At 38.2% G+C, this 18191-nt stretch overlaps 1 protein-coding gene across 14 annotated transcripts in view; it reads right to left on the bottom strand.

The window, feature by feature from the left end:
- Nucleotides 1-18191, bottom strand: part of DOCK10 (dedicator of cytokinesis 10) — a 142235-nt gene that overhangs the window by 24754 nt on the left and 99290 nt on the right. For 9 of the 14 annotated variants that reach the window (XM_050308606.1, XM_050308605.1, XM_050308611.1 and 6 more), the window contains exons 20-37: nt 17268-17391; nt 16986-17107; nt 16226-16312; nt 15588-15680; nt 14568-14686; nt 11928-11997; nt 8951-9064; nt 7787-7858; nt 7226-7372; nt 6714-6797; nt 3932-4028; nt 3306-3350; nt 2701-2876; nt 2469-2585; nt 1410-1521; nt 579-700; nt 379-493; nt 145-211 (exon numbers count right to left, since the gene is read on the bottom strand). In XM_050308606.1, coding sequence (XP_050164563.1) covers nt 145-211; nt 379-493; nt 579-700; nt 1410-1521; nt 2469-2585; nt 2701-2876; nt 3306-3350; nt 3932-4028; nt 6714-6797; nt 7226-7372; nt 7787-7858; nt 8951-9064; nt 11928-11997; nt 14568-14686; nt 15588-15680; nt 16226-16312; nt 16986-17107; nt 17268-17391 — 1883 coding nt within the window. The remainder of the gene's footprint in view (nt 1-144; nt 212-378; nt 494-578; nt 701-1409; nt 1522-2468; nt 2586-2700; nt 2877-3305; nt 3351-3931; nt 4029-6713; nt 6798-7225; nt 7373-7786; nt 7859-8950; nt 9065-11927; nt 11998-14567; nt 14687-15587; nt 15681-16225; nt 16313-16985; nt 17108-17267; nt 17392-18191) is intronic. The other 5 variants (XM_050308600.1, XM_050308613.1, XM_050308612.1 and 2 more) reach the window with 3 other exon arrangements.

Below are 18191 nucleotides of genomic sequence, written 5' to 3'. Positions count from 1 at the left end.
TTGGAAGACTATGGCAAAATAATTTAAGATACAAGAGCTATCTCAGCCTATTCCACTAGGTGGACAAACCCAAAGAGAAATTGTTTGCAGCCATCACTTTAGAATATTCAACATAAAAATCAAACAACCACAAAGTAAACTTACTCTAAAATGCTGAAAAAGTCTGTTATTTCTGAGAATGGTGCTCTCAACCAGTAGGAAATCAGTGCATCTAAAGGGAGATATTAAAATATATTATGTATCTGTTACAGCAAATTAAACTCGACCCAAAGCCTGTAAAATACGCTGATAATTATTTTAATCTAATTTTTGTTTGGATACAGCATTCAGAGTATTTTACAACAATATAAATTAAGTAGTGAGCGCACATTTTCTTACCTTCCGAAATGGTTTTCATAATGTGAAGGAAACACATAAGAAGACTTCTGGTCTCAGCTTGATCCAACTTGTCGAAACGAAGAGTTGATCCAATCAAAGACAAAGGTCTCATGATCTGTTGAAGTGACAGCAGAGGGCCTTGTTTAGCACAGTGACAGACTTCCACCCCTAGTAAGCGTTTTCAACATTTGCACATGTACCTTTTCACACGTGTCAGTTCTCTCACTGTTTTTTTCATTGGTACTTGGGTTAGATTCAAGACTTGCTAAGGAAGCTCTGGAGTCAGCATGGTTTGCTGCAGAGATAGCTATTGATGAAAAGGCTGTAAATGAAAGTCATAGCAAACATGCTAAACTAAAACATTTATGGATACAAAAACTAACAAAAAAAAATGGAAAACTTAAAATGTGTCACATGCTGGATTGAGACAAGTGCTTTGACCTTCCAATAGCAAAGCTATTGATGGGTATGTTTAGTACTGAAAACATGCAACAAGTTGAAGTACAATGATTCAGTTTCCATTTTTCATGGCATTAAAATGGCCTGTTGCATTCTGTCAGGCCTGACCTAAAGCCACAAAAATCAGTGGAAAGATGCCTGAATTCACTTCCCTGAATTTTGAAATGGGGTTTGGAGAAAATGAACAAAGTGAGTTGTGTTTCTACCCTTCTGTTAAGTCTGGAAAAACTAAGAATATTTGCCAGGGGTTTTCAGGAGAAACGTTGGAACTATTCTTAAGTCAGGCAGAGACCACAAGAATGAACTCAGGCAAAGGGATTTCTGAGAGCCTGAATACTGGCATCATTCCAAAGCAGGAAAGAAAGTGAAGCAGTCTAAGAAAAACAGCTTCACCAAAGAAATAAAAATCAATCCAGAAACACCCGAAGGGAAGAGAAACATTGCATACCATGTTTCCCCGGATACAGTACAAAATGGGTTAATGACATCCTCCACGAACACTAAGCAGAAAGCACGATGGATTGAGATACACAGAAATCTGACTAAGTGTGTGTTCAATCAGTTATTTGTACCTGCTATAGAGTTCAGAACATCTTTGGAAAAGGATGTGTCCACAGAGTTTGCATGTTTCATTGCTGTCTGGCTCTGAAACCCTCCAGCTGTGCTCAAGTCATCCCTAGATCCCTGTATTTAAAAGAAACAGAGGAAAGCCCAACAGGTGATATCGCTCATAACTTTGATAATGACAGCACACCCAGTAGGCTTAGATGCTGAGTTTGACAACCTACTTTCAGTTGTTTAGACCTGACAGCCTCCAAGGATCAAGGTTTGTCATAATATGCCAAATATGAAGCCCTCTCATAGTGGAATTTGTAAAAGACTGGGCAAGCCTGACTGTGTTTGCTTCTGAAACACTAACACAGCATTGAGAAAAGAACATTAATGGCCATTAGAAATGCTCAGATGAAATGGGGTCATTGGCTGGAAGGACTGAAAGACACAACACCCCTACAGAAATTGGCTTCTAGTTTTTAGAGCAGGACTATGATTATAACACATTTAAACTTCTAAGAAACAAACAAACATACTTCTCCCAATTTGCAGTTTATACAGACATTTTCTGTGGCAGTAAAGCTGTTTCTGTACCCCTTCCCTCCTTCAGTTACTTGTATGCATTCCCTCTGCCTCCTGCTCATGGTATAGCTCATGGTCCCCCCTTTGTGCTGGCTTTGGGTCCACCATATAACCCTGAAAAGAATCTGTGGGCAATGGGAGCTGTTCTTTACATCACCATCTCCCAGTCTCCTGCCAAGGGACCTGCCTGAGCACACACCCTCAGCCCCCAGCCTGCAGCAGCAGGGTGAATGTACTGAGGCTGGCTGGGGCTCCAAACTTCTAATCTTGAGTTTCCAGTTGGTGTCCTGGGTCTGATCCCAGCCCTGCAGGTGCTCTGCAACCTGAGACTTTCCAAACTAAACTCTGCAGATGAAAATATATCAGCATTTTCAGAACTGCATTCTGTTAGCTAATTTGTGACCAGCATAAACTTGGACCTCTTCTCACCAGACTGACTGGGTTAGACTGGCTCAGTTTGACCATTTCAGTGCTCCAAAAAAATCACATGGAATTACCTGATTGGAAGTATTGATATTGAAGAGGAACATATCTTTCATGTAAATCCTTGGCATATTGTCCAAAAGCATTCCATAAAGTGGCATGTACAGGTTTGCTATTTGTGCCTGTTTTGCCTGAAAATAAAATATACAACAAGATCCTCAAGAAACTACTAAACATTTACAAGTGGCTTAATATGTTTAGCTATTGTGTGAACAAGCAAATGAAAAGAATAAACAGTTTCTTTACCGGGTCTGCATATCGATCATCGAATGAATGCTTTGCCATTAAGTTTTTAAGCACAGCCAAAGCTAAGTGCCTGATATCCTGGTCTTCTTGCAAGGCAAACCCAACCTCCCGCAGCAGGACTCCAATTAGGAAATGTTTACGGCAAAATTCATTAGTCAGTGTGTACTCTGGAATATCTTGGAACAGAAGGGACAAGAATGCTTAAATTAATACATAGTTTATATTTTTCAAATTTTAAATCCACTGTTAAACCTCGATTTTGTGATTTATCTGTCTCATTCTGCTCCGTCACTTCCCACAAAGAATTAATCTAATATTATTATTTCTCAAAATCATGCAGTCTCTACTATTTATGCATAAATTCCCACATGAGAATCTCAAATGTTTTGCTCATAAGACGACTAATTTCTTGGGGGCACAAAGTCGAAATTGTTGGTCCCATATCCTGGCTGGAAGGGTTCTACAAAACCCACAGAGAATCGAGAGCAATTCCACTTTTAAAAATGGTAAGTAATTTTTGTCTAAATGCAGTGGCAGCAGTCACAGTAAACCTTAAAGCTCTTGATGTGCAGTTCTGCTCGCTTATGCAGCCATTTTGTTCATACCTGATGTTCGATATTCCTGTGCTGATTCTGGTGGTGTCACAGTGTCTTCATTTTTCATAAACAGAAAAAATAAGCAAAAATAACGCGCTTTTTAATTATTCATTGTATTAATTGTGAAGAATATATTTGCTTTGCTTTTGTTTTTAATAATTGACTCAAATTTGAATTAAGCAGCTTCTACTGTTAAAAAAAGCTACGTGTCAGAACCAAATGCATTTTTTGATGTTGCAAGGAGAAGTAAAATAGAGATGAGCCCATTGTTTGAGCTTCTTCCCTTTCTGTTGTACCTTTTGAAACCCTTCCCTAGTTCACCACCTCCCAAGGCTGCTGCAGTAGCCTTACTGATTTAGTAAATCAGTCATCATAAAGAGTCCAGTTAATTCAACCTAAAAGCTTCCAGCGAGAGCCACCTCCCAACCCCCTCACTGGGCTGTCAGAGGTTGCATTTATTTACATTTATTTACTGAAATTAAGTTATTTTTACACACTGCTAAAGTGCCACACCTGAAAAACTGTTTGAGGGCTCAGAGCCTGATGAGAGCACTTCAGAGAGTTAATTATTATTTGCTCTTTGAACCTCCCAATAACTCGCTGTCGCATAGAAACCCTCCCGGGAGGCACCTTACCAGGAATGTTTGAAGACCGTATGGGCAGGCACAGAGGGATAAAGTGCTCATGATGACAGACTTCTTGCAGAAAGTCAAATTTGAACTGATGTAAAGTCTGAAAATCACAACAGGCAACGCCTCAATTCAGGTTAAAACAGGGGAAATGGCGAGACAGAGCTCCACTACTACTTGTCTCTACCTCAAACTTCACACTGACACCCAGCAATGAAACCTTACCGCTTGTTATGCCAAGCTGCACGAATAACGTGTGGTTTTCATCTCTGTTATCAAAAGAACTTGTCACGGACAAACAAGCTTTTTGGATTCTTCAACTATGATTTTCTGTTGAAGACATACTGATAAACCTAAGCTTGAATCAAACTAAATATTTAAGGTATATTTAAAGCTACGCTGGGTCTTTTGATGACACATACTAAAGTATATAATCATAGCGAAGTATCTTCTCCAGTTTACAGAAATTTTGAACCATCATAGTTATGACTTCTCTTTTCTTTTTACTTACTTCCTTTTTTCTTTTTTTTTTGCCAGTCAAATACAAAGGTTCAGCCAAGCAGCTCAGATCTAGAACTTACTGACAGTAGTAAAAACTTCCTCTGTTGATGCCAGTGAGTTCCAGCTCCAAGGGATTTGGGTAATATATACTTTTGCTATTATTTCCTTCATATCTCCCTCCAAAGAAGCCATCCATGATCTTCTGTGGAGCCTTACAACTACCTCAAGAATTTTATCATTCCTACTATAATGATGTGACACTGGGATATAAAGACAATACATGATATACAATAAGAAATTTTTATTTCCATCTTCTCAGCTCACTCTTTTCAGTGGCAGAAAGCAGTTATTCAGGGCTACTCTGAATGCTCTAGCATTAGAAAGTGCTAGAGAAGTCTTTTAATTTGAAAAATAAAATTAATCTAAACTAAAATTAAACTGCAGCATTTCTGCTGGCACTGTCACCCTGGGATACCTGGAACATGCACTTTTCAGAGTCTACCCAGTAGGGGATAGTAGGGAAACTTTTTCCTGAAACGTTTTCTTGCACCTCATCAGGAACACAGCTGGACATGCTAATGGCAAATAAAGAAATGAAGCATCTGAAATGTGTTTCCCAAGAGGAACTGCGACATTTTGAGGGAACACAGCAATGAGCTGTGTTTCTAACGAGGTAATTCAAGTTTTGAATTAATATTTCTCAAAACAACCCTTAAATGTCAAAACACACAATACCGTGAGGGATATCTCTGTGGAACAAAATTACAATTAGTTCAAACTGCGCTGCTATAGACTGATACACCAAGAAAATATTCAGGCAACAATATACACTGTTACATTTTCTGAAAAGAGAGGTCAGATTGCAGATCATCTTTTTGATACATAAACAATCCAGTTAAAGAAGTAAAAGGCACACAGAAAGAAATCTTGCAGCGCGTTTAGAAGACTGACTCTTGCTTAGGCATTGGACTGAAACGAAAATGATGCAAGGCCTCTCTCCCCTTGAGGTCAGAAATCTCTGGTTTTATTTTGTGACTATTGTTTTCAAGTGCTACAGAGCCTGTTCCAGCAGTACATCTGTCACAACTCCGCAGTGATTCTTCTTCCAACACCCTGGCAGATGGATCTGGAGGGATTCTGGCAATGCTCACACACTTACTGCCAAGGAGGTGCTAAGTACTGCTCTGTACACTGATTAATCTCAGGCTTTTCCATTGGCCATTAATGGGCTTTTTTTAATTAAACATCTGTTTCTGTGGTTGACTGTATTTAGGGAAGTTTGAAATGTGGAAACAGTTTTCAGATTGCATAATATTATTTACAGAATTACAGACTTTAGGCTATGACATCAATAATTGAGAGACTCCATTCTACATCTGTTCCAGAGATTAGGTGAAAGAAGACCTGAGAGCAGAGGGAAATTGGTTACAGTGAAAAGCAAAAAAGACCTGAAGTAATCTCACTCCATCTACAAATGCCCAGATCACCACTAAAGAATTATAAAAAGTTAATGGATGAAAGTTGTGTAAGCTTTCTGGGGAAAGGTGAGTCATTCGGATTGTATATCTTGAATAATTCTGTTATCTATATATATGCTCTGGTGTGATAGCTCATAAACTCTGGCATGGAAGAAAAAAAGCCTGTGACTCATCCTGATGGATGAAGAGCAAAGGATTCCCACTGAATAATTTGGGGACCTCTTGCTGTTTGAAATTTATTGTTCAAACTGTATCAGTGACTATTGCAGGTATTGTAGAAGAAATTCAGGTTGCAGGGAATTTTCCTCGTAGTGAGCACAAACTAATTTGGAGCAGATTGGCCTTCTTGCATCATCAGTGAGTAAGAGCATGGCATTCATGGTTACAGCCTCACTCGAGTTTACTCATTGGTAACTGCTTTCATATGCTCTTACTCTATCCTCCTCAAAGAAAATAAATGCCAATTGCTGCTGATCTTTATGGATCAAACCACAAGAATACACTCAAAGAATCAGAGCTTAAATTCAGCCTTTTGAATGCTTTGTCCTGAGCAGTCTGCAGAGCCTGCTCTTACAGGTCTCGACTGAGTAGCTGCTAAAACATGGCTATTTACTTCCAGAAAAGGGGAATAGATGGCTCGGAACCATGAGGTTTTAATCCATATTTTCAGTAAATGTTTTCACTGACTTGAGTTCTGAGCATGGTGAAGTCATGGAATCATAAATAGTTTCAATATATAAATATTCTGCTAGTTAATCATTTTAGAAAAAACAGAAGCAAACAAACAAAAAAATAAATCGAAGCTATACCTTGCCATCTCCAGCTCCAAACATACTTATATAATTGTTGACCATCTTGAACACAAATCCACGATCCATAAATGTAAAACAGCGCTAAGAAAGTAGGGAAAAAAAAAGAATTATTATTTTATAGCCAAAAAGAGCAGTACTTGACCTGACTTAACTGGCTGTTCACTTTGGGTCACCCATACACTTGAATTGTCTGTGCAGATGAGGTCAGCCTTCAGCAGGGCAAGGAAAATCAGGGAACTGGTGAATCTGCCTTGATTTTTACATTTACTTTCAGGAACAATAAATTGATCAAACTTTTAATTTTTACTGTGTCTACAGACTAAAATAGCCACCACAGTGTAGAGTGCACTAGAGAAAGGCCATAGAAAATGGAACCATCCAACACTGAACTTGGAAATTGAGCCATCATTCACTCAGAATTGGTTTTAAACCCTTTGACTAGAAAGGCCTCTAGTTTGCATTAAGTATGGGGAAATAAGTGCACGTGCTGTAATGACAGAACATCTCACCTTGAGAAATTTGGCAGTGCTGTAGTTTGCATTCCTGGTTTCTTCAAGAGCATCTTTGTACTTCCAAACAACGTGGTCTGCTAAGATCATCACAAGTGTATCCAGCTCAGCTTGAAATGATTCTGGAAACCTCCGAGTTCGAGAAACCTAAGCAGGGAATAGATCATCAACTTGAGAGTGCATGATGCTGCACCTTAAACCTGGAAATACATTCAGGCCAAGAGTAAAGACAGTAAAGCACAGGCCATTCAACATAGAAGAAAAATATTCCTAGAATTCCATGAATGTATTCTGAGAATAAACCCCAAAGAGAACAATCTGGTCCATAGGAAAGTGGGAAATCTATCCTCAGCTCTTGTACAATCAAGAACAGGTTTGAGCCTAGCAGGTAATATAATTTTTTTTTTTTAGGTAAGCCAAATATTTTACAAAGTATAACAGCATTTATTTGACTGTACAGTCAAGAAGAAAAGTTTAAATATATGTATTTCCCAGGATTTGCATTTCATATTTTCCCTAAGAGATGGATTGCCTACTCAATGAGATTATGTATATACTTACCTTTGTTTTGTTTGTATCAACCAAGTGCTGTGCCATTGATTTTAAGATAACTGCAAAGAAGAACCAGGAATGCTGTTCAAAAGAAGAAAAAAATAGTGAAAGAAAAATGATAACCTGAATAAATACTTTATGATGCATTACCATTCCTTACAGATGGATTGCATGTCTCAGTAATGCACGATGATAAAAACTATGTGACAAGTAAATTTAAAAATCTAAGTCAACAAGGAGCCCCCAGGCACCACTCCTACAGTCTTCCCATTCCTAGTGAGCACTGTCTTCATGGCTTATTTGCAGGTAACTGTTGCAGAAGACTGGAATTTGGCACAGAATAAGATGGTACTTGTTTAAAACACAGAGTGGTTCTTCAAATATCATTTGTAATAGTGAATAGGTAGGATACAGATATCTGTATCCTCAGATATGTGAGACAAATACACTCAAAAAGCTTACAAATTGCAAAAATACCCCCAACTACCCCAAAACAAACCCAACCAGAAGTACTTTTGGATGGCCCACGTTTCCTGCAGGCCAGAATTACTGCTTTTTCATCCCACTTTTTGCTACTGCAGTGGCTCAGCACAGGAAATCAGAACTGGTTCTTTTTAAACAGGTGAGCACATTTTTGCCACTGGGAATTCCTGAGCTGGACTGGATAGCTCTTGTACCATAACTGAGAGGCTCAGTGATGGGCCTTACACACTGTGTGAATTTCTGAGACCTGGTTTGATATGAGAAACCTCAGGAAACCTCAATCATTCTATTTTGGTAACTGTTAATCAAGGGTGATTAGGAGAGGAAATCACTTGTAAACGTCCTACATACGGATGAATATTTTCCCCGCAACTTCCAAATTAAAAATTAAAACAAAGCCTCCTGAGAGTAATTGCCCACATCATATTGTGTCAGGATTAGGTTTCCAACTCAGACTGAGCTGTAACAGAGAGGAGGAACTTTTATTCTGCAAACCACATTCTGAGAAATGTGTTATGCTGAGAACCTGCAGCAGGTCTGCCAAGCCTACTGTTGAATCACTGCACTGATGTCATTTGCACAAAGCTCATACAGGGAAAGGGGAGAGGAGAAAGAGATGAGACAAGTGGGTTTCAGGCAGAAGACCAGCAGTAAAACTATAAATGGGCTAATTCAAGCTATCACATTTACCTTTAAAACCTGTTTCACTGTTACTTGTTCATTTGACTTCAGAAGACCAGTCATATTCTTGGACAGCTCCTCGTGGACAGTTCTTCCATCAAATGATTTGGTCCTGAACACATACTAGAGAAGAAAGGAAAAATAAAAATGATCAAAATGTTCATTACAACAAATATAACAAACTCCCCAGTCGGTGACAATAAATTATTTATATACCACCAAGACTGACAATCTCTGCTGCCAAGATATCTTGACTGAACAGTCCATTCACATGAAGTTCAGTTTCCCTGGCAGTAATGGCACAACACTGCTCCCCTACAAAATCCCAGTTTCAAACACAACTTCCTGTTGATTTCAGCTTAATGGGAATCAAGAGGAAATTTTGCTTAAAATCAGCACTTTAATTTTTTTTTTTTTCAATAGAGCATAGGATCCTGACATGTCTAAACTACCTTTCAAGCCAGTTCACCAAGAAAGAAAAGATTAGGCAAGCAGAGGAAGTATGGAGGGTTTTTCACCCACCTAGTCAGGGCCACCTTTCACTTGCTCCTTTCTTCCAGTGGCAACAGCCAGTCAGAGATGGTAACAACTCTTCATCCTGAAAGGCGTAGAGCACCCACTGGAGCTGACAGAAGGGGAAAACTACACCCCTTTCAGAAACCAAGCCCTCAAGAAAGGAATTTATCTACCAAGTTGCTCAGAACTCATACATCTACTATGAGTTTTATTCAACATGTTAAGCTAATAATTCAGTACCACTGTGCCTTCCCTTAAGCAAGAGCTCTGACAGTGCATCAGTTGGGATCAAATATCTTTTCAATACAACCAGGTTGGCAAAAGAAAGGAATATCCCTAGAAAATATCTTATTAGTATTCAGCTATGTTTCCACAGCAGATGCTATAGCTTCTCCCTGTGCAGTTTGGCACTTCTGGGTCCAGTTATTTAAGCCAGTGTAATTTCGCATTATTACTGCATTGAGAGTCACAATTCTCAACCTGCTTATTCCCAGAACAGCATTTGTAAATCAGGTATTTGTTTCCTTACAGATGGAAATAAAAGAGATGAACAGCTATTGGTTTCTGACTGCTGCTGGAAATGGGAAAATAGACTAAATGAACTTTTGGTGTAGCTTAATAATCACCTGTAGTTTCAAAGATATTTAGCTGGTCCTTCAGTAGGTGTCTACTGCAATTTTTTAAAGTTATTGGGTGGATGAGGTTTTAATACCCATTTCATTAACTATATTTAAATGTTACATGAGTTATTTATTTTGGAGCCTGAACAGCTCTGCTGGACCTCAGCAGAATTCTTCTGTGCCTAAACTGGAGTACTTGAGATGAAAAGTGAACTACTCAGATACTGAGGTACATGATCTGTAAATACATACATTGATAAAGTATGAAAGTAAATCCCTACCATGGAAATATCAACCAACAGTTGTCAACTCTGAAATTGAAATGTTTTCCCATTTAGCAACCTAACTCCTAACCAATTTTCACTGTTCTACCCATGAACAACCTAAAGTTTCCAGTTGTTCAGGAATGTATTTGCTTTTACTTTATTCCTAAAACTAATTTAAACACCTCCTTTCAAACTTATGCCACAAATATTACTCCAAATTCACAAATGAAATGTACTTTATGAAAACTACTTGTTGCACAGTGAAGCAGGATATCTTTACAGCCAGAAGCCCATCATACTGTGTGTCTCCCACAGCTTCTTTCCATGACTGTGAGGGCTCTCTCCTTGCTATCACCACCTCCATTAGTTCTGTCATCACTGACCAGAGCAGGTCAAGAGACAAACTGAAGGCAATATCTACTTCAATTCTTCTAACAACCTACCATTCTTCTCTATGTGGCTATTTGAAATACACAAATAAGCTAATAAACATAATAATCAGAGATTTTACAACTTTCTCATTACTGATTCATCTAGTGTGACTAGAACAAAATTTTCTGGCCCTCTCCCCTGCAACTGAGACAAAACAATAAAGATAAGTGAAGGGAAAAAATAACACCATTAAATTAACAGGAGTTAATGTATGCTTCTACTTAAAAACACACTGCTTCATAAAATTCTCAGCTTAAAAAGCTGTTACCCAAATGTATTGATGATGAGAAAGTTGCTGGCCAACAGCATTATTCATACTCATGTAATGGATATTCAACTGATATAGAAAACAAGGAGATGATCTTTCAAGAGGCCACTCCTTTGTTTTTTTAATACTACAACTTGTCCAGAACCAAACTCCCTACACAGAGCATATCCATTTATATTCTAAATACACCCTATTCTTCAAAGCAATAATGGATGAAAAAAGCTGAGTGAACAGGGAGAAGTTACAAGAATCTGAACTCCACAGATGAGAAAAGAATTCATGTACAACAGCACATGCAAAAATATGGGATCCAGAAACTAAAATCATGACTTCATAATCAGAAGCTAACTTCAAAAGCTCCTAAGAGACATGAAGCCACCTTGAAACCATGAAAAGCACCAAGAAGTACCTCGTTCATAAAAATTACTACTTGTGGATCCTTTTCAACTGCAATGAGGGCAGCCCTGTACCTACATAATATAGATTTCCAGATACTTCATAGTGATAAATCTCATCACAGTCAAGAGGAGTGCTGCAAACCACAAGCAAACAGCATTAAATCTCTTGCTGGTATCCATCTGGTTGAAGTTTCATGATCTTTCATGTAGTTATTTCCCTCTTCCTTCCTTCTCAAACCCTGCCTGGTGGGAAATTCTCAGTTTAGCACCGTTTCACTGAGACTGACACTAAAGCTACACTCCTAGCAGTTCTTCATTCTTCTCAAAGGAACAGTTTTAAAGTTAGTTTCCTCGCTACAGTCACAAAGTCACTAGTGGCAGAAAGTTATGATGCAAATGCAGGAAAGGCTACAATTAATAAACAGGAAAAAAATGCACAAAATCACCAACCTCCCCCAGTAGTTAACATTATAAAAGCAACCCTACCGTCACATAAGAATTGATGCAGTTGTCCAATTGTTCTTCATGGCACTTAGCAACAATGTTGGTAAGAACTCTGCAAGATAAGAAAAAGAAAAAAAAATGAGCTGTTTTGTGTCATAAGGCAGGGAAAGTCCACCTGGTTCATCCCATTGTCCTGTTACTGTAAGCTCATGTGAAACAGTCCACGAGAGATGTGATCCAAATGATAAACAGCATGAACAGAAACTGTCCACTGAGAAAAAAAAATAATCAGTCATTCCTTGGGCCCTCCACTTGCCTGGATTGTGCTGTTATATATGCATTGGCTGAATAAAATGCACCCAGTTTTAAGGATAACGTACTGTCATCATAATAAAAGAAAATGTTAACCAACTAAAGCTTATACAGACCTTGGATACTTAGGAATAACAAAAAAATCTCTGAGATCATCCTGCTTCAGAAGATACAAGTCTGGGCAAAAAGTCTTTTTCAACTTGACCATAATTTCCTTTTGATTATTTGGATCTCATTTTTTCAGGGTACTTAATATAGAAAAGTCCCTTTTATAATCTAATTTTTATTTTAAAAGGATGGCTAAATTCATGATACTCAAATGTCAAATATTAGTGAACCACATCTCAAATTGAGGGTTATGCATAGTGACTAAAATAGGCTATTAATATGCCTGACTCTGGTCCACATATAAGTACCCCTTTTGACTAGCTTGGTGATTTGAGCGATTCCTGGCAATCATTATTGGAATCAAAAGCTTTATAATTCTCTTTAAGTCACTGTTTTTAATATATCTAATTTCTTGCTGTTAGTAGGAGAAGTAAAACTTGCAGCAAAACACAAAAGCCATGACAGAATTAACTGTGTCCATTTCAATCCTTCAGCCTTTATTCCGCTTTGAAACCGAAATGAGTTCTGGCAAAGATGTGACAGAGAAATGATGACACGACTGGGCCCCCAGACAAGCAAATAACCATGAGAGTATGAGAGGAACAATGTTTTCTGCCCAACACATAAGCCAATCTATGCTCTCATTTTGTTGTTGTTGCTTTTAATAAGTTCAACACAAGCTGCTTCAAGCTATTCAGGACAAAACACACTGTGGTATATATAGGACACGTCAATGAATGACACACAGAGCAGACATGCATATTGCCATTGACATCAGCCCTACCAGCACAAAACCTACCACACATGCAAGAAAGAAATACTGAGAATACTTCTCCTTTTTGGTTTTGAGTTGTGGTGTTTTGGTGTTTTTGTTTGTTTGATTTTTTGTTTGTTTTGATTTTGTGTGGGTTTTTTTGTGTTTTGTTTTTGTGTTGTTTTTTTGGTTTTTTTTTTTTTTGTGTATGTGTGTGTTTGGGTTTTTTTGTGTGTGTTTTGTTGTTGTTGTTGGTTTTTTGTTGTTGTTTTGTTTTGTGTTTTTGTAGGCCAGGTGGGTTTATAGTCAAAATCTGAAGCATGAAAAAATTAACATCATTCCATTTTTCCATCTAATCTTTAAAACTACAGTTTAAACATCTGCTCCTTCTACAGCACTTTCCTAGTGAGTTAACTGACGATGAAACTGTAGCCTGGGACAAAAATCTTCATTCTCTCTAGCCTAAACATCAGTTGATTTGTTGGCCACAAAGGGGGTCCAACAAAGGTCTGATGGCCTCTCTCCCTTGAAAACAGTGTGCAGTGATGAAATAACACACATTTATCAGGAAAGGTTCTTTTAATCCTAGTACCTAGCTGTTATTAAACTGCACTTTGCCCTGAAAAATGCCACAACCCTTTGAAAAAGCATATTGAAACTCTAGTTTTTCGAGGCTAAGACAGGGAATTCTGCTTCTTTGTTCCTTTAAGTTTTCCTAACTAATCTTTCTTCAGGAACTAATTCTGAAGCACAGTCTGTGGAAGAAAATAAAGTATACTGACAGCAGATGAGTCTAACAGGGTTGCAGGGACAGTTGTAATTTTTTCCTACTAGTAGTATTGTAGTCCCCATGTTTAGCTACTGGCAGAAGTACAACCAAAACACTACTGTGGTCAAAAGTAAATGCAACGCAACTTTCTGCCCTCCTGCAGAGACCAAAAATAATCTCTCTAGTATTTTTTTTTCCCTCTACCCTGATTAACATCATCAATAAAGACAATTTCATTATGTGGGGGATGAGAGGCTCAGCAAACCATTCCAGTTGTTTGCCCGCTCACAGTAAAATGCTTCTATTGCTTTTCAGTTACCGCTGATATAGTCTAATTAAAAAATGCCCTGGAACAGTGTGACCTGGTTGTTTTGACTCTGCACTGGATGCAGCAATATGCTAAGCTCTTTCTATGCTGAATGCCACATCCCCAGAGCCAAACATAAACCAAAGCTGAAAACCAGCTTTGTCAGGAAGCACTTAGCTCCTTAGAAATGAGACTTTTACCTACGATTGCCTCTGGGTACAGAGACGTGTCCACCATGGTCAAGGATTTCCTGGCTGCTATCACAGTCAGCCACACGACACCACGTTGTTCCATGCATTATTTGCAGAGCCCTGTGTTAAGGGGTAAGCAGGCATTATTCTCACCTGCTGAAGTCCAAATGTCATAGAGCAGCTGTAATTGGACTGACATCTACATTTGCAATCCTGAGTGAAGAAAGAAATATCCAGATACCTGGTCACAGCTGTTGTAACTTCATCGTCGCTGTTTTGGACCAAAACCCGGAAGAGTTGATTCAGAACTATAGGAAGAAAATTCATAATGACATGGATCTTCTCAATCCTCAGCAAGTTCTGTAAGGGATATAAGAAAGAAAGTGAGAAACTTTTAATACAAGCGATGAAAGCTGACAACTGCCACGAAGCTTCCTACTTCAGCAGGTAAAATGCACTGCATGCAATGCTGTAATAGCAGCAGGAAAACAGGTCAAGTAAGCTGAGAACTGGTTCCCCATGGGCTTTGTTTTAAACATGATCATCAATGTAACTGTAGGCATCACCCAAATTTCGGAATTATATTATTTTTCTCTACCCTGACTGAAGGGCAGAAAAAGAGAAAAGAGAGAAACCCAAACCAATTTTCTTATTTCACTAAGGATACACATCTAAGGGCAATAAGTTAATTACTATTTTCAACACATGCATTTCCTACTTTCATGAAAACTTATCTTTTTTTTTATGCAGAGATCTGATAAACTCATCTTGCTGTGGCTAAAATACTTTTGTTAAAAGCACGGTGATAAAAAGTAGTATTAACACACTAACCTGACTGGACTGACATTATATTATCTTCTCTATTCAAGAAAGATATTGAGTTTTTAATTAAAAAAACCCAAACCCTCCTTTGAATTTCTCCTAGGTTTTTATTTCGGTCATTTCCAAATCATTCCAGAATGACCATGATTTATTGGAATTTATTCTTTATTTATTAAAGCAAAAATCTCTTCCCAAGCAGCTTATATCTGATTAAGGTACACTCAAACTGGAAAATATGAACAGTGAAGGAAAGGGGGAAAGCACCCACATGATGGTAACAACTAAACCCCGAAACACCTATTAAATTTTACAGACTGCTGAAAGGAAATATAAAAAAATGCCTGTGCCATGTTTAGAACTGTGCAGTGATGGATGAGTTGAGAGAAAGCCCTAAATACAACTGTGTGGTGCACTTGATGCTAATAGGTTACTACTTTACCTTACAAGAATAGACAAAGTTTGAGGTAGGAGGCTGAGATAGATCCTTTTCCCTTTCCTGGCACTGATGGAAAAAGTTATTCAGGTATGGATCCTGAAATGATAAACATTCACATCAATGTGTGTTGTAGCAAAGATTCCAATTCAGCACCAGAAACTGATTGCAGCAATCATCTGTGATACCCATGAACAACACACCCAGGTCCCCACCACCTTAGAAGTGAGGCACTGAAAGTAAATCAACTTATTTAGTCCAACCCATTGCCCAGCACAGCTTGCTATATACAACTTGTTTCTAGGTGTTTTGACCACTCTTTTTTCAGTATTGTGAGTGATTACGTTTTTCCTTGCAATTTAAGGGATTCCAAAGGCCAGAATCTTTTTTCTTTCTGTGTTCACAATGTATTTTCTTGCTATTTAAACTGATATTCCACAATTTTTCTGTTGGTATGTCTGAAAACAATTTTTATTTTTCCTCGAAGTGTGTATTTTGTCATTGGCATCTAACCCTTCCACACTGAAATAATCTTTAAATGTTATAGGAACAAATTGATGCAAGATTTTAAAACACCTTTCAGGCATTCCTTGCCACTTTTTATTTGTAAGCAGATAACAGAGCTAAGAGGGAGGTTTTCTTACCTGAGTATTTACTGTCGATACAACAAAAGTAGAGACTTTGAAAAGCGGTTTCCCACTATCTACCCATTTTACATCACAGCCGATCTGCTATCAAAACAAAACCAAAAAATAACATTTTCCTACCTATTTCCTACTTATTCAAGTTTGCATCAACTTGTCAGTGCACAGCTTTGCACAAGAGTGTGCGTGAACTGTACTGGCTACTGCGCTTCCACAAACACAGAATTACTGCAGTACAAACCCGCTTTTTAACACAAGCCCAATGCTCTCATTCAAGGGACCAGATCCCTGCCCCACCCTGTCCTCATGACAATAAGTAAAACAAACACAAGGAGGCAGAAATAATCCAAGCTGGGCAGGATCAGCGGGAAAATATGATATCACACCACAAAACTGGAGAATGAATCACAATTGTGGATCACATCAGCCGGAGAATGAATGTCATACGGTCTGAGTTTGGGAAGAGAGTTCTTTCTGACCACTCTGATTCACATTTGGGACAAGTTAGGTATAACACTGCAGAATACACAGTTATAAAATACACTTTTCCCATTTACACCTGTGAATCAGCAACATATGCCACTCAGTCCAGTGCTGCATACATTAGTTCCTACACTCAAAGATTTGCAAATGAATGTTCTGAAACAGATACCCTATTTACTATTTACACTTCCCAGCAAATGGAAATCTGATCCCATGTAAAACATGTGCAAATAAGTGCTCTGCGCCACCTGAATAATAAGGAAGGATGAATTAATACCTTTCCACTAGTTGGTTCTTGCAGGCTCAAGTAATTGGGAGGCAGACTGCTTGCCACTGGCACGTTGTGTTCTTGGGAAGCTAACTGGGCATCTTTCAGCAAAGGAAGCCAAGCATATCCCACTGTGCACAAGAGCAAATAAATATGACTCTTTTGGAAAAAAAAAACCCCGAGCTTCTAAAGTTCAAAGGAAGACAATAATATCCAGCCAAAAATTTTGCAATCCTTATTTGAATGTAAATCATTTATATTTATAATTGAAAGTAATTCTACTACAGGTACCTGGTGTTTCCAGAGCCTCTTTCTTTTTGGCATTAGCTTTTGCATTTATGTCACAGGTGACATGATAAAATGAAAACAGAATGTGGTGTTTCTTATGGAGTTGAGTGGGAAGTTCAATTTTCACCTGAAATGTAAAATGTTACACCTCACTTTAGTTTAAAAATTGATTAAACCAGGCATCAGAGATGGGCTAAATGAATGACATCTCCCTCAAATGCAGATGTCTAAGTACAGCCTGCCTTTACTGGGTAAGGTTTGTCCCATGGTAGTAAACGTTCTCTTAAGGAAATTGTTTAGGATGGTCATCTATCACTTCTACTCAAAAACCAGCTTTTTTCCACTTTGTCTTGTGGATGAATATTTTCAGTTATGATGAGAGAGTGTAAGATGAAAGAGGACAGAACTAAAGAGTGATGGACCCTGCTTAGAAGTGACCACCTGCACTCCAGCAGCCGTAATTTCATGCTCATATTTTCAGGATGACCAAACTAAAAACTAAAATGACAACGCTGCTATTCCTCCATCATCATTTCACGGCAAAGACCAATTAATAAAGGTTGACAAGAAAATAAACTTTTATTTATCATTTCTGCTCAGTCTTAAACCCTGTATGTATTCCCCATGAATCCCTACCTACAGGAGTTGAGGAATTATTAATCTATTTGAATAAAAGTACAAAGTAATCGAAACATGTTACCCTAGGAACTAATAAAAATGACCCTTTGCCCTTATGAGTTATGATGAAGCTTATCCAAACTAAAGTAAGGGTTAGAAACTATTGATAAATGCTCCCAGTGTTGAATCAGCTTATGGGTAAGAATCTAATACCAAAAACATACACATGAAATGGGCACTCAGACATGGGGATCAAGACAACTTTCTTCTTAACATACTACATTCTTTTAAAGGCTGCACTTGCTGTAC

The sequence above is a fragment of the Myiozetetes cayanensis genome, unplaced genomic scaffold (assembly GCF_022539395.1).
Source record: "Myiozetetes cayanensis isolate MyiCay16 unplaced genomic scaffold, myiCay2020 scf13, whole genome shotgun sequence".
NCBI lineage: Eukaryota > Metazoa > Chordata > Aves > Passeriformes > Tyrannidae > Myiozetetes > Myiozetetes cayanensis.
Note: the sequence above shows the minus strand (reverse complement) of the source record. Positions and strands in the feature narration are given on the sequence as shown.